This window comes from Echiichthys vipera, assembly GCF_963691815.1.
Source record: "Echiichthys vipera genome assembly, chromosome: X".
In the NCBI taxonomy this organism is placed as follows: Eukaryota; Metazoa; Chordata; class Actinopteri; order Perciformes; family Trachinidae; genus Echiichthys; species Echiichthys vipera.
In genome coordinates this window covers 16832283-16858172 of record NC_139825.1, presented here as the reverse complement: position 1 = coordinate 16858172, position 25890 = coordinate 16832283, and the positions used below count along the sequence as shown (strand labels likewise).

Genomic DNA, 25890 nt, shown 5'->3' with positions numbered 1-25890 from the left:
TAATTGATTCCTGAAAACCAAGTTTGGACCTATGCATTTTCACATTAATCTTTTAAGCGTCCTTGCATGTCTGTTTCAATCAGGTAGACTAGTACTCAAAAATGTGACAAACATAATGTTCTTAGAATAAGAATCAGAAAGAAAATTATTGTTCATCACAAGTCAATGGAAATGTGCCCTTGACATGGATCACAATCTTTAGTAGAAAAACATAAAAATAGTGTTTAAAAACAGTAGTCAAATATCAGGAAGTAACGTTTAGCAGCAAGTGGAGACTTCTGGAAGTATTATGTGGAGATATTTGGCACACAGCCTCCGTAAAACTACAACTTCTCATTTTTACATTTTGTTTTTTTGTACAGAACAACGAGATGTAACATGCTTTGGAAGGGTAGGCAGATTTGGTTAGTTTTGTACACAGCCAGGCTAGCAGTTTCCAGCCTTCATATTTACCATACAGACATGACCTTCTTAACTAACACTCTGTGAGAAAACAAATAAGCATAATTTTCCATATGGCAAACTATTCCATTTTAAATACAAAGGGGATTTTGTCTTCAACATACAAAACTTTGGTGCTTTTTCTTACTTAAATAATATAATACTACAGGACCTGCATAATTTGATAATCAAAAAGCAGAATCAGTGTCTATGCAATCGAAACCAAATCCTAGCGTATCCTGTGTCTATTTTACTTTGCGTTGTGCTGCACTTTAGTGTATGATGTTAGATTAACTACTACTGTCTAGTTTAGATGCACAAAATCTTTCTTATCACTTGAAAGAGTCATTAAGAGACCTTACGGTTCCCCCCCAATCCCATGTGAGTTCTTTCTTCTTCTCTTCGTTTATGACTTAGCTCACATCCATTTACCCCGTGTATCTCTTGAAGCCCAGCACCCTCCTCCCTCTGATGACACAAGGTCACAAGAGGTCAGAAAGCCCTGCTCAGAAACATAACTGAATTTCTTCTGACCATGGCTTGTCATCATTAAAAGTGAGTGAGTGAGAGTTTCTCTGCTTCATTAGTAGGCTCTTGAGTAGAGCAGACCAGGTCAATATGACCTTAGCATGGCTCCACTTGCTAAGGCAAAACATTACTCAACACAGGTCCCATTCTGACTCCTGTTTAGAGCCAGACTCTAAGTTCATGACATTTAAAGAGCCTGCAATCGAACCCCTTGAAAATGTAAATCTAGCCTTTCCGTTTCAAAAACCCATTTGAAAATTGTTTTCTCAAACATGAATAATTAGAGGGAATACTCCTCTAACATGGTATACAAATGAAATTGCACACAAATCATGTTTGCACATGAATGCCGGCTCTCACATGTAGTCAGGCACATATAACAAATAGGAAAAGGAATGACTCATGCTTCTGTATTTAGTTATTAAATCCTCTTATTTGTCATTACCCCTCTTGACTTCCGTCTCTCGGTCAGTCTTTCTTTCTGTCTGTCCGTTAATCAAACGCACACTGTCAAACCCGCATTCTTGTAGTAGCTACACCATATTTTATTTTTATTTTCACTGACTCTGGCTTTTGACTACAATGCCCCTAGGCTCAGTGCATGTATTTTTACGCTCTCTCACACACATACAGGCGCTCAGAAGAAAGGTCCCAATTTTAGTAACATTGTTATATCACATGCATCTACTATGGTATGTTTTCACTGCCTCTACCTCCCATACTGTAGCTGAATAGTTGCTTTTGGCAGTGTGTGAGAGTTGTAAGGGTTTGGGCTAATCCAATAACAAGGCCCTGTTTGTAGACAAGACACTGTTAAGTTGTCAGCAAGCCATGCTGCTTAAGAAATAAGAAAGCCTTCAGATGCCTGAGTGAGTCAGCAGTACACGCACAGAATAGTGCCCACAGACTTTTTTTTAGTTGCATTCATTAGACTTTCCGATGGCTTGAATTGAACGGGATAATGAAAAACAAAATGAAATATATTCTAGTATTTGAGAACATTGAGAATGTGTCTCCAGAAACCAGTCATTGGGTTCAAGTCCCAAGTCACTTTATCTTGGTCAGGTCAAGTCCCTTACCTGCAGTATCCGGTCTTTAAAAAGTCAAAAGACAAGGTATTTGTACCTATTTAATAATATTTGAAAATGTAATAATTTGATCAAAAACATCACTTTTATACAGTGAAATACTGACAGACTACAACATAATCAAACAAAAAACTTAGGCCTATTTATTTTTTGACTTCTTCTCAATCAAAATGCCAAACGTTTTATTCTGGCAAAAGAGCTTAACAGTGACCGTCCACTTTGCTCTTCCACTTAGGACTGTAGGTAGTGCAGAACTTCTCCACGAGATTGCGACTAAAACATGTTTTCCTTAAACAAGGTTGATATCATACAGACCTGTGGCTTCTACAGGAGCATACAAACCGTAGTTCCACAATTTCATAGCTCGTGGTAAGTCTACATTAGATGGTTAAGACATTATGGCTGGTAATCATTTTTTCCGATGCGGATAATGAAAACAATTTTCTCTTTGGGACAATACTGTTGAGCTCTATTGGGTTGAATAGTGATATCAGTCATTATCAGGCTAACTTTGGCTAGCTATGGAGTTGTATGAAAACAGATTGCTTCAAAAATATTGCAGAGATTTGGCAGTTTGTTAGCTAATGTCAGCTGTTTTATTAGCAAAATTAAGGTTTCATTTCATGAATTTCCAGGTCACGTGGAACAGCTATATCAATATGTGTGAGTTCAGAGCTTGCACACTTAAGGTGTCCAGGCTGTGACATTTAAACCTGCTGAGAGAGAGAGAGAAAGAGAGAGAGAGAGAGAGAGAGCATTGGTGGTGATGATAACCCCACTTTCTTTAAAGGAAACTGGTCTACAGGTGGGGGCTTGAGTGATTAGATGCTCTTTTTAAGCAGCTGCAGTGATAATGCGGCATTGTAGTGTAGCAGCTAGGGTTTGGTACCGAACTTCCATGGGTAGTACCAAGAATTGTTCCACGCAAACTCAATCTGTGCCAACTTTTTGCACCGGAGAGTGCACATGGGAGCACTTGTGCGAGCTTCTCTGCCCCCTCCTTTGCATGTTGCACCACTGGATTTACAACCTAAGCTGCAGCGTTCATCCTGAGATTGAACTTTTTATATGAATATCTAAACTCTGAGTTGATGTTACTGTATATATTAGATTGTTGTGCTTTATGCTGCAGCCACACAGAAGCTTGTTATAGACAGCACAAAATGAAGTTAACCATTTACTAGCGCCCCATCCATCCAAATGATAGCACTAATGACCACAGTCATTGTGGAGTCAATGCAATGCAATGACAATAGCCGACAGTGACTGTTGCATGAAAGGACTCTTATTTACGGTATGGATCAGTACTACATCTACATACATCAGCAGTGATACATGAAATGGAGTGCTTTACTAGGTTTGTGGGTACACTACCATCAGAGTTCATGATATAAACCTACATCAGCAAAGTACCCATCATTATAGTAAATAATGCAAATGTCCTGTTTTCTTCAAAGCAGTTTATCGCCGTGTCATTTAAAAAAACTGTGTAACCAGTGAACTGTTATAATAATAATCAGCATGATTTCATGTCATGCTCATGCACATTTAACCGCCAGATTGCTTGCCTTAAACTATGCATTGTATAATTTACATTCAGCGACGATGATCAAGTCGACACAACTGAACCAACTGAATGTTTCAACTGAATGTTAATGCAAAGGCTCTCCCAATGTGGATATTGTAATTAAATTTTTTGTGTGTCTCAAACTGCTGGCTATGGTGTGAGTACTAATGAAAAAAGCTGTACACACAGCTCAGTAGAGAAATGTATTGCCAAGCTTCAAGGTATTGGTTCTTCTGTCAGGGTAATTGTACCTTGACAAACCCAGTTTTGTTTGAGACATCGGTGATACATTTATTCACTAGAGCCCAGCATGCAGTTATATTTTTTCTCCTTCTCTTTTTGTTGAAATCTATTCTGTGCATCAGCGCGACAATGACTAAAACCAAGATTAATTGCTGTCATACTGGTTTGGGATCACAACCACTGGGACAAGCATAAAAACAGGCACACACATGCAGAGTGTCTTCATACGACACTCGTTTCTTTGCACACGGTACACAGTGTACCAGATCAAAATGAATCTGCATGCATCAAAATGAGACTGGCCTAATTGACAGCGAGGCTTCAATGCTGTGCCGACGGCATTCAACATCTCGATTGGAACCAAACATCTCTACACTCTAAAGTGTTGATTGAATGGCAAAATGTAAATGATAAAGAACCATGCTCTGTATTGTTAGCTGAGAGCAGAGAGACAGGTGTGTGTTTGCATTTTTGCAAATAGTAAACCGTACTGTATTGCTGATACAGTGTGTTTTTCCACAAGTACATGGCTCCCTCATGTCTATCATAACTGCATACAGATGATGTTGATAGGGCTTGTTCAACCCTTGAAGGAAACGTAGGCTCTATTTGCATCTGACATTAAAGAAGGGAGTGTGCACGGCGGCTTGTTACAAAGCTGACAGGTAGAAAAAGCCGATGTATAATGCACCTCTGTGGACAGCAAACATCAGAGCTGCAAGGCTACAACCTGCTTTCTCTTTCACAACATCAATTCCACTTCCCCAATCACCTCTGTCTGACAACCAGGATGAGAAGAGGGAGGCAGGGAGGGGAGAAATAGATGTAGAAAAAAAATCACACTACTGCTTTAATATACAATCAGTTTGGCAGCTACAGTGACTGAGCAACATCATCTGAGCAGGGGAGAGTGAGTGTTTTTTTGTATCTGTGAGTGGGAGAGATCAAGATCAGGAGTGAAAAAGGCAAAAAAAAAAAGAGATACAAAGAAGGAAAGAATAAGGAGGGAGAGAGCGTGAGGCGTTCCATCATCCACCAAACTCCTGCAGCTTTCCTCTTTCCTCCTCCTCCTAGAGAGAGAGCAACAGAGAGAGAGAGAGAGAGAGAGAGAGAGAGAGACAGAGAGAGAGAGAGAGAGAGAGAGAGAGTCACGCTTACAAGCCAGCGGAGAAGAGACGTCAAGAGGAGGATCTACTGAGGGAGAAAAAAAATCCTTCTCTCTTCTGCTGCCTCTCTTCGTGCATCCTACGGGCAGCAAGGAGCGAAGAGGAGCGAGGAGGATCCGGCTGGCATATTTTCTACGTTGCTTCCCCGTGATTTCTGTGGCTGTATCACAGTGGGTGGAGCACAGGGAGAGCCGCCGAGAGCTCGATCGGTGACAACGCTCCGCAGCAGAAGAAGAGTACCATAGAAGAGCCGGGATGCTTAACAACCTGACCGACACAGAGGAGGGGGACGGGGGAGCGCAAAGCCAGGGTGAGTGATGGGATGTGTCATGTAGTCACACGCACACATGAGTAGATATGCATTAACAGGGCCATTCATACGGCAAAGCAAGACACATAGATACCGTCCATCTGCCCACAAACACATAGAGGGGGAGTTAATACATGTAGCACAGAAATGCCTTGTAAAAGCACACATGTACTGATGGGAGTGAGCAGTCATTGGAAGAGGAGGATGTGTGTGCGTGTGTGTGTGTGTGTGTGTGTGTGTATGTGTGTGTGCGTGCATATTAGTGTTACAGCACTGTACTGTGGTCGGCTTGCTTGCCTCCTCTGCTGCTGCTCTTACTGCAAGGCTGTTGTGACAGGAATAGTAATGGGCTCACTCCATACGATGGATGGCGAGTGTAAGGGCATTACAGCTTCGTCCAGCACACGCACACATTAGCACTAACACACAAATACACACACACACACACACTGACAAATCATAAGTGCACGCACAATAATGAACGTTTTGGTGCAGCCGGTTCATAATTCTTCAATAAACGTAAAGTTAAATGCTCCTACCACTTATGGCCCTCTGTGGACAGGCAGTATAGGTATGTTCAGGCTCACACAAATACACACATACCCCCCCCCCCAACACATACACACACACACACACACACACACACAGGCACAACCACTCGCAATTACAGATACCAAGCCACCATTGCTGCTAATCCCATCGCCCCCAGCTGTCAAAATCAGCTCACCATCCAATCCCCATCGCTCAGCCCAGTCCTCAGTCTCTGCAGGCTTTCTGGAGAAAACCTGTGGGTTGCAGGTTTGTGCAGAGCTGTGTTGCGAGCGCTCTTAAAACCGGCTGTTCACCAGAAAGCCCATACCTTCTCAGGCCCAGAAGGAAATCAACCTTTTCTTTTAAGTGCTAGTGACAGGCACTGCACATTTCAGAACAGTATCAAGCCACCAATGATGCTTAAGTCCTAGGTAACCCACTGGCTTATTCTGCATAAGCTGCACACCAGCAGTATTTATTTTTCCTTTCTGCTATATGTTGAGGATTGTTGTAGCCCTACACACACATCTCTTGCTGTCTTTCTCTCAAGGTCCAGCCCTTCACTCTCTTTTCTATTTTTTCCTTTCTTTTGCTTTCTGCATTTGTCTTTTGTCACACTCTTTCATGTCACCCATTTTGCGCTATGGTACAAATCTCCCTGTTGTTGTCAAGAGAGTCTTGACAACAACAGGGCTACACTGGAGAGACAGGTTGCGGATGAAAGAACAGTCACTATTCTGCTTCTCCTACCTGTGAGGGCTTAATGATAAAAATAGACCAGCGCTGGGAACATGAATATTTAACTTAATGCGGGCATCTCTTTTTGAGTGTGTGTGTGTGTGTGTGTGTGTGTGTGTGTGTGTGTGTGTGTGTGAGTGGGGGGATTACAATGGTGCGCTAAAAGCACGTACATTGGTTGTAAGAGGTCGGCGACAGGGTTGAAGCATGTCCTCATTTATAAGTGCAACAAAACGAAACCATCAAGGGCAGGTTACCAAGCATGACATAAAGCCACATAGCTGCGTATGCAGATGTGTTAAGCTAACACGATTACTCGAGCGTTGCTGCCGCTGCTTCTGCCTTTTCACACTGTCAAATTTACTGTGTCATTCACATGTATGTGTATGCACGCAAGTGAATGCAAAATGGAGTTTTAAAGTTGCATGTTCATACTGAGCATATGCTGATGTGTGTAAAAGTATTTGCGAAGCTCATTGCCTCTCCTGCTATATGTAGATGTCAGAGTTTCATTTATCAGGATATCCCATTTTATCTGTTCCGGGATATGCATATAACCTATGTATGTAATGTGCAAAGAGCTGTATTGAAACCCTCAGAGAGGTGGATAAGTGCCCACCACCACCACCTTCTTCCAATACATCTCTCGCTGTTCGTCCCTCTGTGTCACTTTCTCCATCTCTCTCTTTTTGCCATCTCTCAGGATAGGACCTTGTACACACACACACAAACACACACACACACACACACACACACACACACACACACACACACACACACACACACACACACACACACACACACACACACACACACAGCCCTGCTAAGCTAGCCATGCAACAACCTCAATAACTCTGTTTAGTCATCAGTACTATGCAGGGCAGCTTCGGATTGGGGGGAGGGGGGTCTTTTCGTCTCCTTACAGTACGAATGTCAGAGGCTGTCGCTGTCCACTGCCCCCCCCCCCCTCACCTGACTCCTGTACATCCAGAAGCTCAGGGCTGCCTAGTGCTGTCCATGGTGCTGATTTATAGCCTTCATTACACGGCTGGGTCACAGCCCAGGAGAGGAGAGCACAGAGAGTTACACACAGCGTCAGGGTGGTGGTGTTTGTGTGTTTGTGTGTTTGTGTGTGTGTGTGTGTGTGTGTGTGTGTGTGTCTGTGTGTGTGTGTGTGTGTGTGTGTGTGTGTGTGTGTGTGTGTGTGTGTGTGTGTGTGTGTGTGTGTGTGTGTGTGTGTGTGTGTGTTTGTAGGGGTGTGTTTTTGCGCTGCGATCCTTTTTATAGTCAAGCAAAGATGAAAGGCCTAATTCTCAGGGAAATTAAAAAAATGTTGTAGGGGAAGAAGTGGATGCATGTTGAGTCAAAGCCTGATTTACATATTCATAAGTTTTCATGTTGCTCTCCCACCATATTGTTAATTATGTGCAGATTTTTCTCTCTGGAGCAAGTGGAAAGTCAGCGGTGCAAGGAGGTGGGATGCAATCACGAGTTGAAGGGAAGGTGAAGTTTTAGTGATCCATTTGAAGCAAAGAAAGGGTTGGCATGGTTGAGCATGTCTTTTTTTTTACACACAAGGGGAAGCTGTTACTGCATAAAAGGAGTAGTGATGCAGGATGAGGGTCACCTAAAGCAATAGTTGTTTCTTTGAAAGATGTATAATTGTTGATGTGGTTAACTTTTTTTTGTTGTTGTTTTTTTTGTTGTTTTTTTTTTACATATTTTCATATTGAAACAAATGTACTGCATCTACTGAGAAATGTAAAGTTTTTTGGTCCTGTCATCATTGCAGTGATAAGCTTAAGTGTAAATAATAGACAGTCAAAGCAATCATTAAAAGGGGCTGTTCTGTGTTGTTGTTGGCAAACAAAAGTGATTTCATGCTACTTCTCCAAATGTCACTCCCTGCAATATTTCGTGTAAGTATTCAGTTGCTCATTAATGTGTCAGTTCAGTTCAGTTTTAATGAGTGAGGAGTTTTTGTGACGTGTGCATAATTGGATATTGCTCATGAGTTCTGCCTGGAAAGCCTTTGGCTCGGCAGGTCAGCCGACTGCTAGATCACACTCTGGAGGCTTATTTGGAAACCATTTCCAGCACTACAGCCTCTGCAAGATAAGATACCTTTCATTGATCATATGCAGAGAAGCAGTATAAGTACAAGAACAAATGCAAAGAATAAATAAGTAACTTTAAAATAATATTATGTGTATTATCAGCATTTGCTATACACAAACAAGAATAAATAGTAATAACAATAGTACAATAATAATAAAAAATAAAAGGGTAATCAATCTAACTTCCTGTCCTGTTTTTTTGGCGACACCTACTGTTACTTTGGCAACAGCCAGTTTTATTACTCACTAAGCAGCTACATTGTCAGAAATACAACTAATGAGCATCTGAAGTATCTGTTAACAGTGCAGCCAGACAAACTAATTAATTAATTAATTTCATGCTGCACACAGAGCTGGTAGTTTTCCAATAGCAGAGCACAGCAAAGTTATTTAGCTTGCTGAGTAGTTTAAGGTGTGTCGCCTGCAACTCTTCCTCTAACAGCTCATTGTGGCTGCTCCTTCTTGTTCCATTACTCCCCACTTCCCACATCACTACTCCCCCATCTAAAACTGATTGGCTGACAAAAAAAGCGAAAAGTCTTGTTTTGTAGATGCAATTTTGATAAAAGATCTCAGTCATCTCAGTCAACAAATACTGTACATTGTGTTTGGGGAATTATAACTGACATTATCCACTGTTATCAGACATTTTAAACGATTAACAGATTAGCTAACTTTATTTTTAGATATTTGAAAAAAGCCATCGGTCATAGTCCACCATCCATCTGTCCATCCACGCACCCATCCATCCATCCATCCATTCATCCATCCATCCATCCATCCATCCATCCACCCATCCATCCATCCATCCATCCACCCATCCATCCATTAACTCATCCACTTATTCCCTCTCTCTAGCCAGTCCATACTCTTGGTCAGGGCTGTGAATAGGGTTGTAATGATGTTTTAGTTATAGCTGACTGCATAATACTGCAAAATGCTCCCTGGGGCCCTCTTCTAGGGAAGCAGTTGTTGTGCATGCTCAACGTCATTATTCTCTGTCTACCCGCTCTGCAACTTATCCACTGTGAATGGAGAGAGAGAGAGAGAGAGAGAGAGAAGAAATGCATTGTAAGTGAGAGAGATTGCTGGCTAATACAAAACCACAAGCACTTGTTATTTGGAAAGATAGCTCTCTGGCTGCATACACAAAAAATTATATTTTCAGTAGCTTAGCGCCAAAGTGTATCATATCCACATGAGTAGACAGACACATAAAAATGGTGTAGCCTGCAGTATAATGCTGTATAGGTCAAGTTTAATACTTATATTATCGTCTTAACCAGGTTAACTGTGTAGCAACAATGCTGTACATTACATTCTTCATTAGACATAGCACTGTCTTTGTTCAGGAGAAACTGCATTGAAAGCATGAAATAATTCTGGCCAATTTAGTATTATCAACAGTTTTGCCTGTATTAGCTATTTTATATAAATTTTTTGCTACCATACTCACCTCCCATTAATCAGAGCGGTTTTATCATCAGTGAACCAACCACCATCGTATAAATGGCTCCTGAAGTCCAAATATAGATTATAATTACAAATCATTTAATTGAATTAGGTAGGTTTTAATGAAACATGAATACAATGGCTTGTGTAACGGTGGGGCAGATGAATTGGTTTTCTTGCTAATTAGAGTATGGTTACCGACAGTAGTGGGCGTCCATATATAATGGATGGGTATCCATTCATTGGTTTGTCAATTAATAAGCAGAAGAGAGTATAATCAGCGGTGAAGGGCTCTGCTTCCCCAAAGCTTGCTGTTGACTCATACTGCTCTGATGAAAAAGCTCACATAAAAGTATAATAAGAAATATTTATTAAGCATTTCACTGCTATCAGCAGTGGTGTTTAAGAAGTTTGTGCATAATTTCATGAAAATAATAATACCACTGCATTTGATACCTAAAGAAAATGCAGTTCATTTGGAATATGAATGCATTGACTTCAGTTCTCTGCACAGCTACAAAAACAGTGTAGGAACATAAGGGCACCAAAGGGTTTCTGAGGTAAAAGATTTAAAATGGATGGATAGCCTCAGAGAGAAATAGATGGCTGGTTTTATGGAGGGGAAGAGGAGGTCACTGGAAGTGAAGGAAAGAGATGAATAATGCCAGAAGAAGCTCAACCAAGCTTAACTCTGCTCTCTCACAACTTTCATAACTGGAAATTTGAGTATTGTTTTCATTAAGGCAAAATATAATGAATGCAAAGTATTTATATATTATAAAAACATTTAAAAACTAATTAAGATGCAATACATTATCACAGAAAACCATGTAGGGTATGTTATTTGTTTTTACAGTGAGGAAGACAAAAGCAGGAATAAGCAAATGGTGTCATGTTGGTAATGTCTGGAGGAAAAGCTGTTAGCAATTGAAACACTCAAGGACAACAACACGACCTAACTAGAACTCAATTTAGTAAAAGGTGACATATCTTCAAAATAAAGTATAATTGCTGACACGTGGGGCACTTTATTACCAAATCCAACTCAATATAGTTCTGGTTCAGTAGGTTTATAACTTCGTACAGCTGCAAATACTTCTTCTAGGACAGTATCAAAAAGAAAGGGAGCTCTCAAATGATTATCTTATGTCACCAAAATATTTTTGAAATCTGATTTATTAAAGAACAATTTAGTTGGTCTTAGAGAGAAATAGATGGATGTAGTCCATTTTTCAGGACACCCCTTTGTACAGTGTGTTATTGCTCATAGGTTCAGCACATACTCAGAACTGGAGTTTCATCCAGGTAACATATCCCCGCTAGATTTAGAAAGTAAACTAATTGTGAACTATTCTGTGAAACTGTTTTGTTCCAACTTAGTAAAGTTACATTCACTAGTTAGGTTTTTCACCTTGACTTGAGCATGAAGGGGTAAATGATTATCTCAAAGAAGTTGGAACATATTCCAAGTATCTTTGCATTACCTTTCACAGTACGCTTTGCAAATTGGATATCCATCTTCTACAACAACTCCCTGCTCATTTTGTAGATATCCGAAATGCTCCCACGCTACCGTTTTAAGAAGCTTTTTTGGCGAATATAAGGCTGGAATGTCAGTTCCCTCTGACATTTTTACAGCTTTTCCTCTCAACGCTTCAGCTGAGTGGCACGACGACTCTCTCACAAAACAAACTGGCGCCCACACACTTTACGTGACTCATGTATTCGTTTTCACAGGGCAACAATGCGGGAAACAGGACACCATAGTTATCGTAGCTTCTACGTGTCTTACGGTTTATGAAACTGTCAAGTTATGTAACCGCTATTATGACAAAATTACTTAATCCCGACATCCCTACTCCTCACTATCACTGTTGCTCTCTCCATCTAGACTTTATGAAAGCAAAATGTTGTGACGTGCTCCGTTAGTCCTCAAAAGGCAGATCAAAACAGCTGGAGTAGATTGTCCTTTAATGGTCTTAAAGATGAGAGCTTTTTCTGAATGTTTGCGGTTTTCTTATCAAACGTATACATTTGGTTCAGGTGCTGTCTTGTGTGTATATGCACATAGCAGACAAAAAAAATCAAAACCAGTCCAGTGGAGCTGACAGCTCACACTCCATGCCGGTGACACATTCTCAGTTTCTTGCGACTCGTTACGAAAGAGACCAAAGTCCTTGATGAGTCTCTCAATTTCCACCCAATCTGACATTACTTTGAAGCAACCTGTACAAGGTGAAGGGAATCATAATGAAAAGACACGTATTGATTTGCTCTCACTCGTATACCTATTTGCTGTGATTTAGTCGATGCATGGTTGAGACCGGCCCCAGAACCATGATACCCACTAGGCCCTGTAGCACAGCAATCAGTCGTATCAACTCTGTACAAAACAATTTCTTTTGTCAGTGTGTGTGTGTGTGTGTGTGTGTGTGTGTGCGTGTGTGTGTGCGTGTGTGTGTGTGTGTGTGTCAGAGCGTGGCTTTATTATATGAAGCTGTTTTTGTTCAGGAGAGAAAAATAACCAAGTAGGTAATGAAGATTGCCATGGTTACGGTCTGGGCTGTTGGAAATGTTCCATATATCTGCTAAACATGAACCCTTTATCCAGAGGTTAAGCGTGACAAACAAAATACAGCACATACTTGTTTTCTCCTGCCATTAAACAGTTTATACAGGTAAATTACAGTTGTGGTAGATTCACTTTCATCAGGAATATACAGTATTTAGGTTATGGAATGTCCCTGGTTGGGTAAATAATTTGCATTTCTAAAAGCGCAGAGAGGAGTTACGTTTCTGTCTTTTCAAGCTCACACATTACCTCTGCATCACTGCTCTCTCTTTTTGTCTCTCTGAGGAAGGCTAAACAATCCTCTCAACTCCATCTTTAATTGCCTAGGTAACCGCCAGTCAGCTCCTGAGCGTGTATGTGTGTGTTTGTGTGTGTGTGTGTGCGTGTGTGTGTGTGTGTGTGTGTGTGTGTATGTGTGTGTGTGTGTGCGTGTGTGTGTGTGTGTGTGTGTGTGTGTGTGTGTGTGTGTGTGTGTGTGTGTGTGTGTGTGTGTGCGTGTGTGTGTGTGTGTGTGTGTGTGTGTGTGTGTGTGAGTGTGTGTCCTGTGACTCTCATCTCTTTTAATGTATGCATGTGCATGCTAATATTGGCACACAACAAATAAATGCGGATGTAAAACTGGTGCTGTTGAAGTCAGCTAGCAGCAGTGGAGAAACTCATTATTGTGTGCTCAGGGTGGGCCCATGTGGACGTACAGTTTCAGCTATGGAAACCCCAGTGTGTGTGTGTGTGTGTCTGTGTGTGTGTCTGTGTGTGTGTCTGTGTGTGTGTGTGTGTGTGTGTGTGTGTGTGTGTGTATGTGTGTGTGTGTGTGTGTGTGTGTGTGTGCGCGTGTGTGTGTGCGCGTGTGTGTGTGTGAGGATCCTCTGAGGTACAGTGTAGCATTGTGGGATTGCTGTGTCTTTAAACTAGAAAGCAGCTTAATTGGTGGCTATGAGTGGGAAGAGGGACTGAAAGGCAACTGCGAGGCCAGCAGTGGACGTTTCTGTAGAACCCAGACACAGCGCCTGGCAGCCTTGGACGAATATCAAACAGACAGTTTCGTAATTGGGGTGGGGGAGGGGCCAAGAGGGGAATCAATCCCTCGCAGTCTGCTTCATCGTCACAACTGTAATTCTGGCCAGCAGCACACCCGTGGACTCGCTATGCACGCGCGCGCACACACACACACACACACACACACACACACACACACACACACACAAAATATTCGGGATAGACTGGAATTGCTAATGAGGTAGATGGGCACGGCACCAACACCATGCTTTTGCATAAGAACTCCAGTGCACAGATTGAAGTTCAGAATCATATATGATCATAGATGAAAAAAGTTACATTTGATTCATTTAATATCGACACATTGTGGTGAACAAGTTAAAGTAATGAGGCAACTCTTAAAAGTAGCAGGAACACACAGGAAAGAAGTGACACGCTGAGGGAGGAAAAAAGGAAAATATAAGCAAATTCAAATGATTTAGTCTTCCCTTTATGCTAGATTCAGTCATTGAAACTAGTTTTTCGTCATCAGTAAAGAAAGTATACTTAATACGTTTATTTCATCCTGATAGTAGCCATGTTGGTCGCCCTATTATTTTTAGTGTTTTAACACTTATAATGCTTACAAGCTTCCATCATTAGGGGTGAAACCTTTGATTATCTTTGAATAAATAAAACAATGAATCAGTTAATTCAGACAACTATCTATAAAGAATGCCCATCATGGGGTCTGAAAGTCCCAAGAGTAGAAATGGTTTATTTTGTCCGACCAACCGTCTGAAATATATTTAACTTGAAATTATACAAAAAAAGGGAAAAGCAGTGAATCCTCACATTTCAGGAGCAATTGATCTGACACATTTGCTTGATTTAAAGACTTTAATGATTAACTGATTATCTTTATTTCTGTCAAGCAAATAATCTGTTGATTAACTAGAAATCTTGCTGTTTATATTGTGGTGACTGTATCAAGTATGGACATTGTGATAATAAATTACCAGGACTGTTTTATGCAAAAATCATGTAAAAATTCAATGTTTCCATAAATTTGATTAATAAGATTGATTTAAATTTACTTTGAAATGGTCCTTCCTCTAGTTATTTTTACCAATAATTATTTCTTCATTGGTTCCAGAAAATGGATGATATCATAATAAATATTGATATTAGGAATGAATGAATTACATATACAGTGATATGATATTATCCATATTACTCACCCTTAGTACCAAGTTAGTTTTACCTGTTAGTGAACTTTGAAATAGGAACAGGATTTACTTGTTAGAGAGAAAATCAATATGGATTAGAGAATAAGCTTTGGGGAGTATAACGACAACTTTTAATTGGGCCTAATATTTAGCATGTTCCTTTTTTATTAAGACTATGATGTATCTGACCCAATGGTCCATTTGTAATTTTGGCTTCAACAAGGAAATGGCCTGAACTGGTGTTGAAGTTTTAGCTTTTGCTGTCTCTCCGGTTTTCCTGTTAGTTCCTTGCCATTAGGATATCCAAAGACTCATTGAAGGATATTAAGGTTTTTTAAGTGGAAATGGTTTGGCACTGGTGGTGGAGGGGGTCCGGTGGAAGTATAATGAAATTTCTCTTTCAAAGGCTTATAATGAAGAGAACAGTGAGGAGCTTCAGAGATTTGAGGCCTGATTTTTCAAGAAAAAAACATTCCAAGCAAAAAAAATGAATATTTATGATAAATATGATGATATCATTATATTAATCTATATCTATAGTCAAATAAACCATTGTTTTAGGTGATAATGTATCCCTTTATGCTCTTTTTCCTTCACACATTGCTTGACGTGACAGATAAATGTGCAAGGACGTTACTGGATTGGGGCCATTATGACTGGGACAAAAAGAGCAACACTATAATTTGAACATTTGCAATGGCAGGGCTATCAGTGGAACTGTTTGAGAAAATAGTCATTCATTTTAAAAAGGGAACCCTTTCCCCCATTTGCCAGAACAATAACTAACAAACAGATTACTTATTAAGAACACACACACACACACACACACACACACACGCACACGCACACACAGAGAGAGAGTGAGAGAGAGAGAGATAAAGAGAGCTAAAGAGAGAGAGAGATACACAGCTTTGTGTATTATGGAAACAGTAGCACAAATACACAAATATTTTAGAATGGTACATATGATTTCAGCTCATGTAATAACTGACTATACTAAACCACTCATATTTCAATTGCATCTCTAAACATTTTACAGAATTTTGTCTTTCTCGCTATCACAGAAAGCAATCAAATGCCACTTACACTCCCCATAGCGGGTGATTCAATAATTGCCTTTCAGCCCACCACTTAAACACAGCCCAGCTAAGTGGACATATAGCTGTAAAGTATGATCTCACAATCAAATATTTATGTCTCTAGGTATGTATTTCACATACTGTTCCCCTGAGTACAGTGTCGCCTTTGGCTATGCCGATCACTTAGCTCACCATCTCTCTCCCTGTCTATCTGTGTCTCTCTTTCTCTTTGACGACCGCTTAGTTGACATGTCTGCATAACTCTCAGTCAGCCGAGTGTCTGGGGCTGATATGCCTGTATGAATAGTATTTCCCATTTTGCCATGGCCCAGAGAGCCGATCAGCATCCTCAGCAAATGGAAATAAACCATCTGTCAACTGGGCCCCTCCACAGGCGGCGGAGAGCCATGCCACTTGCCCCGTGTCCCATCTCGGCCCTCAATGGGAAACCATTTAGCTATTGTCACACGGGAAATGGAGCAACTTAACTGAAGAGCTCTGGTATCGGTGTGGTGTGTGCCACAGCGTAAATACAGAGGATTTCTTGAGGCGCTCTCAGCGTTTGATGTTTTATGTTCAACAAGCAGGATTAGAGGATATTCTGTTTCTATGGATTCCCAATTAACTGAACTTTAATTAATGTTTGAGTACTTGACAAGAAATAATTCGACTATTTGTCACGTCTGTATTTCTGATTTTCTTTAACAACTGACCGACTTCCGGCTGGCAGTTTTTGGTTTTGAGACTTTTCATACAGTGTTTTAGATTAACAACGCGCCAAATAACCTTGTATAATGTAAAGCGCTCGCTCAAAGATGTGAACCTATAAGACCTGGTTTTGTGGTTCCCCTTTTTTTCACAACTTAACTGTTCAGGTTCACTCTCGTCGCGCTCATCTACATCAGAAAGCTCTTGAAGCTCACTCTACACTGCCTGCCAAGCATTAGGCAGCAGAGAAGTTAGCAACTAGCTGGTGAACACAATGGAGTTTTTGGCAGTGGGAGTGCCAGATATTTCCCTTGGTGGATATCAAAAAATAAATAAAGAGAGTAAATATTCTTATATTTTGCCGGGTGGGCAGAAACACAACTCCAAATGAAGGCTAATGTTGCTGCATTCACTGCTCATATCTACTGGACGTGTAAATTGGCAGTTGTTTGCTAACACATTTGTCATAACAGCTTTACAAAGTGATAAATGTGTTTGCACCTCGTTCTGCTGCCAGCAAGTCACCAAAGAAAATCAAGTACGGCTGTTTTGATTAAATGTTGTATGACACTCCATCACATGATCCCCAAGTCCCCAAAAGTTCTTGTACTATAGCGGAAAGTTTGATGAAAATCCATATTAAAACACAGTTAATCGGAACAACTTGCACTCCCAAGTGCATCATTTATTGTGATAGTTGGTAGAGACGTCAACAGCAGGTGACATCGACACCATCAGTACAAAAACCTGAAAATGGTTGATGATAACTTTAGTTCTCTGTCTATCTATCTATCTTAATCGGCACAAAATATTTGGGGAAACATTACATGAGTTTTACACTCAATCACATTGTTTGTAGTTTACATCTTATTTTAGGTCCAGTGAAATATTACAACAGATCTTAAGAGTTTCAGTTCTATTCCTGTCTTTTCTCTGAGACTGATTTGAATAGATGCTGCCTTTTCTCCTACGTGTTCAAGCTCCCTTTAAATGATCGCAATGACACTTTCCACCAATGTGAGTCCCCTAATGAATGCCTTTATTCTGCTCTTATGGTCTTTATTATTCAATAATGCAGCTTTAAACTTCTGCTAAGGGACATAAAAGCCCTCAGCTTCTTAAAATAGAAGCTGTAATGTTCTCCGATTTTGCCTTATAATTCATGATCCATCCACCCCATATATTCTATGAATGCTTAATACAGAAAGCCATCACTACCAGTGCTTCACATTTTATAATTTTTTAATTTTTCAAGTGCTGTCAAGTGAAATCTTTGCCCTCAGATCTCAGTCCATTTGCTCCACGTCTGTCTCTAAGAAAGATTTCTACATGTATGCTCCCGTCTGTGAGAGCGAGAGCTTCTTGTGACCTCCATCCAGTAATCCCTGGACCTCTACTTACACACTGCTGATCCCTCCTCATTTACTCTCTGTCGTCTTCTTCCTTTCCTTCTCTGTCATGTTTGTCCAGGATGTCTAGATTATTAAACCCAACACGTCCTAATCCTCTCATCCTCCTACTCCGTAGCTGCATCCCAGATTGGTCATCATACCGCTACTTTTTTTAGCTTAGCGCAGCCTGGGACCTTTGGCTCAGTAGCTCTATCTCACAGCTGGGCCTAGCCTCAAGACCTCTCTGCTGCTCAGTCAACTAAAAGTAATTGTTTTAGAATTTTTGAGTTGATAATGATTGTGCTGTGTTAATAAAAAAGTCTGTTCATCCTTGTGAGATGGGGTTGAGATCTTTAGGTCTGGGTATCATTTAAGAAAATATGATACCTGCACTAGTTCCCTAAACTGGTACCAATAGAGTACTTCATTTGATATTTTTTTTACCTATCCTGAATGCCCACAAATCGCATTAAATAGAAGAATGTTTGCAGTTTGACTGGAGAAGTTTTGATACTCCCTGGTATTGGGTTATATTGGTCAATACTTCGGGAAGGGTCCAGCCCATTAGTCCTTCCTGGTAGCATTTATTGAGCACTGATTCTTCTTCCCTTATTCACCACTCATTCTGATTGTCTTCCCTCATTCTGTAACCTTCCCATCCGCGTGTCCCTGCCGTGGTTCAGTCTCCTCTTGGACATGATCGCTACAACTTGTCACACATTCACTTAATTTCATTATCAATGATGGTACAGGGGTAGGCAGTGAAGGAGCCTTTAATATTTGGGAGGCACACTGTACAGGAAGAAAGAAACAGAGGGGCTCCTGAGATGTGGGGACTGCCATCACTGCTCCGGCACATCAAAGTATTCCTCAGCAGATGTCTCTAAACAAGATGGCTGCCAGGTCAGCTTAGTCAATTACCTCAGTAACAAGAACACACAGTGTTTATGCAGCATGCTCGGGTCCATGCACTGCTTTGTGTTTTTTCACGTAGTGGGCAGTTGGTATTTTTTCCCTGTCTTTGAACTTGCTCTGAGCTTTTTAAATCAGTCTGATTTTATTTGAATGGATTGAAGAATCTTTTGATCACACAGAGATAAGTAAGGATAGTTTGTTGTGAGGGGCCAATTAATTAGTGACAGCCCCAGATTCACTCTCCAGACAGACAGGATGAAAAGAAGTTTAAAAAATAGTATGCCTATGGCTTTGTTTTTGTGCCTCTATGGCAGATGTCATCCTCTGTTTCAGAGGAGGAAGCAACAGGGAATAATTATCTGTGCTTGGTATGTTTTAGGCCTGAAGGCCTGACAGGCCTAATGGTACATTGGTGGCCAAACCATGTCTGACTGAATGAGGCCATCAGATTCATATTTGGGATTTTAGTGCAGGAGGCTATAGATTAACACTTTCATGCTGAGGTGACAGCCAGCTAAGTGTTGAGTCTGTGAACATATACCCATATACCAACAGCCTCAGTCATTACTGCGGCCTCGCCGCTTATGCGGCTGCTCCTCTTTCAACTCATAAATATGGACACAGATGGCATCAAACAAAATGTTACACAAATATCTCTGCAGCCTCCAGGGTTACTAAATGCAAGATATGACTTCTGGTCGTCTTCAAAATCTGAAAAACAGAACCTCTTTCCATGTCTATTCTGAGTCTGTTTTGTCCAAAGAACAAACAATTATTATTACTATCAGTGTAAGTATTTTCCATCCAACAGGTAGATATTGTGAAATAGTGAAAAGTGGAAAATATTTTTCACTGCTGCTGTTGAAACCAACAGTCTTCTTGGCTCTAATATTCAACAACACATAATCTTGCCTCTAGAAATGATATAGGCAGCAAAGCTGTCGCATGCATACAAATGGGAAGATTAACATGTGATCCATCCTGGAATGGGTTGCACTGTCTGTGAAAAATAAAAAGCCATTGTGGGATAAAAGTACTCCCCTTCCCCGTATGAGTAAATGTGAAATGACACAGTGAGATGGACAGTACAGTATACTTGACGTGTTATCTGTTCACCAAGAGCATGAGGAATCTGCTCAGATCTTCAAGCAATGGCTCTGCTCATATGAGAGAGAGAGAGAGAGAGAGAGAGAGAGACTTTATCCTCAGCTGCATGCCTTGTTGCTATAGCAACGTGACTTCGCATTCCTTTTCACCTGCCGTTTTTGATCAATTCTCACTCTTGCCTCTCCCTTGCCAACCTTCCTTTGTCCTGAAATGCCTCGCCACTGCGGCTGACTTACCTCCAATCTTTCAGTGATACTGCTGCCACGTTTGCTCTAATACCTGTAATGTTAGCTTCCCTTGTGGCAATTAATATCCGACTGCAATCATGGCATACTCCATCCTCATTCTTATACATACCAGTGCCAGCTGCTAAAGTACAGCACAGTATCAGTGTACCAAGCCTTAATCCCTATGGTGAAATAGGACCCATATTGTGCAGGAACCAACATTACCCCTCCAATAATGCTGACGAGAACACTCTGTGTGTGGCAACAGTACTCCTACAGAGCTAATCACGCCCCAAGCTAATGATTCATCTGGAGCCAGGAGTGTCCCCGGACTGCCTCAGCTACAGCACAGTCCATCATGGCCTTAAAAACAAATTGCAGAGGTGTTTGACAGAACCTAACTAGACCTTCATTAGAGTCAGAGGGCATCCTTTCTTCTCTCAAGATATTGAGGAAGTATACAAAAATTGTGAAGCCAGAGGTTAGATGCGACCAATTACATGCCACACACATCCTTTATATTTTATTTGAACTGTGTGCCACAAATTCCATCATTTAAACCCTGTTTTTCCCAGAATGGTATTGCACTAATTAGCTTGTCTATAATCAGGCAAGTGAAAAGAAGCCCTCTGTGTGGGGTCCTGCTTAATGGGTATATAGATGTATAGTGACAGTCCTCTATGAGGAAACCAGGCATGCAAGGAGGAAAGCCTGAGCTGGAGGCACTGAGGCGTGATCATTTGGCTCTCATGTAAAAGTGCATTTCCACTCAGTAATATCTGCTTGGAGTTCTGTTCATATACAGTAAATATCTACATCCAGTGACTCATTTTTATGTACACTCACAGGCACTTATAGGAGAGGGCTACAGTCCCTATTGATTTATCTGATAAAACATACGTAAGAACATTCTGTATATTCTCCTCTTTCTCCTGTACACGTGCACTGAAACAGACATGCAGATTTGTGAAATGAAATGCACTCATTCCCATGTTCCTCCACCCCGTTCTTTGTGTGCAGTGCAATCATGCAAGTGCCTCTACTTATCTAATGCACATATGAATGTACGCAGAATGGCTGATGATTAAAATGACGCATTACGGAAGAACAATCTTGCGCTTGTTTTCATAAAATGTCTCTGATGCCTTGGCTATGTAGATGGATAATTGGATCATCTTACATATTGGCTTCTTCCACTAAATTGCACAGCACGGAACTTTGCGTAGAGGTGATTTCCCAGAATATCTGCAGAGGAAGGGAATGCAGAAATCCTAAAAAGGAAATGATATGTTGTCCACAAGTGCTGAAAGGGAAATAGATTAAGTAGAGTGTGGCGTCTGTGGTTGAAACAAACAAAAAAAAAACTTTATTACTTTAAATTAATGCACATGGTATGACAAGGTGGCACTGATCTCCCAGCTCATTAGTACAACATCTTGAGTAGGTCACACAATCCTGCCAAAAAGCAAACAGAGAAAGTTACAGAAAAAGGCACCCATGCCTTTCACACAGGAGCTGTATTTGTCACCACATAACACATGTAGTCTTACAGGTACACACATGTACACAGACACACTGTCTTCAGTTTCCTCTGGGTTAAGTACAGGTACAGTACAGCACTGAGAAAACCCAACTCAGCAATGTCTCATGTGTCATCTACACCAACTTGGTTCCCCAGAATCATGATGTGTGTGTATGTGTTTACAATAGAGGGTTATTTATTAATCCCCCCTCGACTAATACATTTGGAAAGTCAGCATGCATATAGGCTTTTATGTCTGACAAGATAGTGGAGATAGATTATACAGGGCAAATGTCAAAACAGTTGAGAAATAACAGTTTTTTCCTCCTTGATGAACCCTCACTGTGGGTTGTGTGAACTGAGAGAAACATCAGGCATGGTTCAAAAAATTAAAGCTATTCTTGTTGTATGCTAAATGCACTGGCAACATACACCTGGAAAGGTTTGCTACTGTAACAATAAATCTTTAACAAAGTATGGAAAGCCCTTTTCATATAAGCAGAGATAAATATTGCTGTTCTGAGAAAACACACAAGCGATTCAACTTCTACTCTGTTTATGAAAAGCTTTTACATTATCTTTACCAAGCACCCAGTTGCTTTTTATAGGATCCTCATCATTAACAGTTTGCCAAAACCCAGGCTTTGTTTGGAATAAAAGACATGTGCAGTTATCAGTGATAGCCAGGCTGATTGAACAATGACCATTTCTACCTACAGATGGACATCCAAATGGGTCTAGCAGATTGCCATTTTCAGTCCAAAGAACTAACAATATGTGAAGCTAAATGAAACAATCCAATTTCGGTAAATGGCTTACCTTATTAGGAAACCAGGGGACATATAATGAGACTAAGATTACATATGAAAACATTGCCAAAACGTATCGAATGAAGATTCAAATGCAATGAAGTATCATGGGTATTCCAGACCGTGCAAAAAGCATAATTTATTAAAAGCAATCATTTCTCTGTTATTAACTCAAGAAATTATATGAGGTGGTTAGAAGACACTGCCTCAGTGTAAACTAACTAACGAACTAATGTACATGAAGATGTGTTCAGGTGAATTGATTTTGCTGTTTAGCTAGCAAAATAACTTAACTTACCCATTAATCCAAAGCATCAATATTCTGAATTGGTCAGAAAGCATAGTAGACCGACGGGCCGTTATTCAGAAAACAAAAGCTCAGATCTGCTCTGAAAATGCACACCTTAGTTGTTTGAGTGACAGCCATCCTACTTTCCTGTCTTTCCAGTTTATTGCTGTTTCACAGTTGATACTCTTAAATCATGTATGACTTGTGTGACCCCTAAATAAAGACTTTTCATTTTGGCTGATCTTTAACATATATTTCACTATTCATTTTATCAACATGATCATGTAAATTTCTAATCATGATATATCCGTAATAGTTGGCCTTAACAACGCAGTTTACACATTAATAATTGTTGATGTATTATTCCTCTGCCCAGATTGTGAGCAGAGCCTAATGTCCTCATATGACCAATAGTGTTATTTCTTTATTTATTTGTTTGTTTTTTAATACTGTCGGTTATCGTCTATTTTCATTTGTCTGGGTTCTTTAGTGATAATGGGAAATTAGATGTTGCACATGTCTCTTTGCCCAGAGGCTTTTAACTTTGCCTCATGTTATGGTAGCCCTACTTGGCCCATGGATAAACAGTGGGCCATATTTACCTGGAAACTGGTCCTGACAAAGCCTCACTGTGGCGTGATTTTAGACCTGAAGCGAAAATGTAAAACCAACTTGCCTTGCGACATGCTTGAGCTTGCCCACGTTAGGCCAGGTTGTGGAAAGGTAGCTCCAGATGCAGGATGAGTGGTTTGACAGCTTTTTCTATGTCTCTTGGTGCTTAGTGAATTTATGTTGGCAGTGCCCATCATGGGAGAATCTCTGGTGCCTACATCACTATGCCAGCTCTCCATGCCAGTCAGCAGTAGCAGTACAGCTAAGTAGGTCACACTGCAGTCACACTGGTTCCCCAGCTAGAGAGGGTGGAGAGAGATAGACAGGGATAGAAAGATACAGAAGAGAGATGAAGAGGAAGGCAAAATAGAGGAGGGTTTAAGAGACAGGAGGATGCAAAAGATAAAGCAACGAGGAAGAAGAGGGAGGAGTCAGAAGATCAGGAGAACAAACTGATAAGAGTGACTGAGGAGAGATGGCAGCGAACCGGAAACGAGGCAGAGGAGTCACGAAAGGAGAGGAGCTGATTTATAGATGTGGATTTTTTAAAAGGCAATGATGATTCAAGATTGCAGCACAGAACGTCATTCAGAGGAAACGAAGGTTGAGAGTTGATGAGCACAGTGTACATAGAAGGTGATGGTGAGGCAGATGAAAGGAAATCTTGCATAGACATACACGATCTGCACCGACATGGCAGTCACATCATGCGGAAGCTCTCGTCCAAAAAGGCTGTATTGTTATTCTACTTCCATTTATTCAGCAAACGCAACCATGTGCAATCTTATAGAGTGTTTCTTATGGGCAATTGAGTCATTGAATGAGTACATGCAGCCAAATCAAAACACTGTTGTGTGTGCAATCATTTCTGCAATATTAATTTGTTTGTAAAATTAATCTAATCAAAAAATGTATCATATGCAGGATTTAATCTTAAAAAGTATGATTTGAATCCAAATAAATCTTGTTTGCTAAAAACTAATTAAGAATAACTGTTTTTATGACTATACTGTGCAACTCTTTCTGCTGAGAGCTCACATATTTTTTTCTTCTTCCTTCGGTTTATTTTGATGCTACTTGCAAAGAAACTACACAATGCTATGTGTTTGATTTCCCATGCCAGCTCAGACTGCGTCAAAAGCAACCAGCCAGTCATCTGCTCTAACTCTGTGGCTTTGCCCGGCAATGCTCACATAAAATAGATCCACAATCAGTCACCTGTGAACACATTTAAGTAGAACCTTTAAACTATTTTACCTTAATAAAGGTTTGTCATGTGGAGTTTATAATCCCCATAGTGAGCTTGCTCAAACCTAGAAAGATGACAGTTTCTAGTGTTGTCTTTGTAAAGGTTGTTTCATTGACACTAGCAATTATTTTATTATGGATTAATCTGCAGATTATTTTCTCAATGAACCCATTAGTTGTTTGTTCTATGAAATGTCAGTCGAAAAAGCCCAAATTAACTTGAAAGGAAATATTCACATTTGAGAAGCTGATCTTTTTGCATTTTTCCTTAGAACTGACTTAATTGAATAACCTTACCAAGCACCATTTTTTGTGCGCAAGCTCAAAAGTGTCATTGCCCAAACTAATGTAACACTAAAACAACAGAAATTTAAAATTTAAGTTTTATTAATTACATTTTTTTCTGTTCTGCTTTAATGCAATTCTAAACAAATAATCAACCGTTACCACAGCAATGTGTTGATCTTACATAATGAGGCATCTTGATTTCAAACACCCCTCCTGCCCCATATTCAGGCTGCTGCTTGTTAATTGATAATCAAAACTCAGTCAAAACTAATCATCAGTTTGACAGATTGATAGACAGACTGCAGCCTCTCAGACATAGGAGCAAACACATACCATCTGTAATAATTTACTTTCTCTCTCCTGTACTTCTGTATTTCTTGCAACATGTCAGTTCAGAGTGTCTTCACCGAGCCTTGCACAGGCCAGAGCTTTTGAGAGCGCACGCACACACACACACACACACACACACACACACACACACACACACACACACACACACACACACACACACACACACACACACACACACACACCATGTTCACAAAGCACACTGTGACAGTTTAACACCCTCATTATGTTATTAATACCTGTGGCCGTGTCAATAGCCTCTAATGCCAGTGTCAACGCCTTTTAAAGGAATCGCTCACACCAGTGCTGCGTCTCACCTCCTTCCTCTCCTTGAACTGTTTGCCATGCAGAGGGTGTGCAGTCCCGCAGCCCTCTCTTTGGACTAACAGC

At 40.5% G+C, this 25890-nt stretch overlaps 1 protein-coding gene across 5 annotated transcripts in view; it reads left to right on the top strand.

The window, feature by feature from the left end:
* Positions 1–25890, top strand: part of slc12a5a (solute carrier family 12 member 5a) — a gene marked incomplete at its 5' end in the record, with an annotated part of 169115 nt that overhangs the window by 66784 nt on the left and 76441 nt on the right. For 2 of the 5 annotated variants that reach the window (XM_083938586.1, XM_083938585.1), the window contains one exon: positions 5235–5343. The exons of the other annotated variants lie outside the window; for them this stretch is intronic. In XM_083938586.1, the coding sequence (XP_083794712.1) occupies positions 5289–5343 (55 nt within the window). Of the gene's footprint in view, positions 1–5234; positions 5344–25890 lie in introns of those variants that run through there. 5 annotated transcript variants of the gene reach the window in all.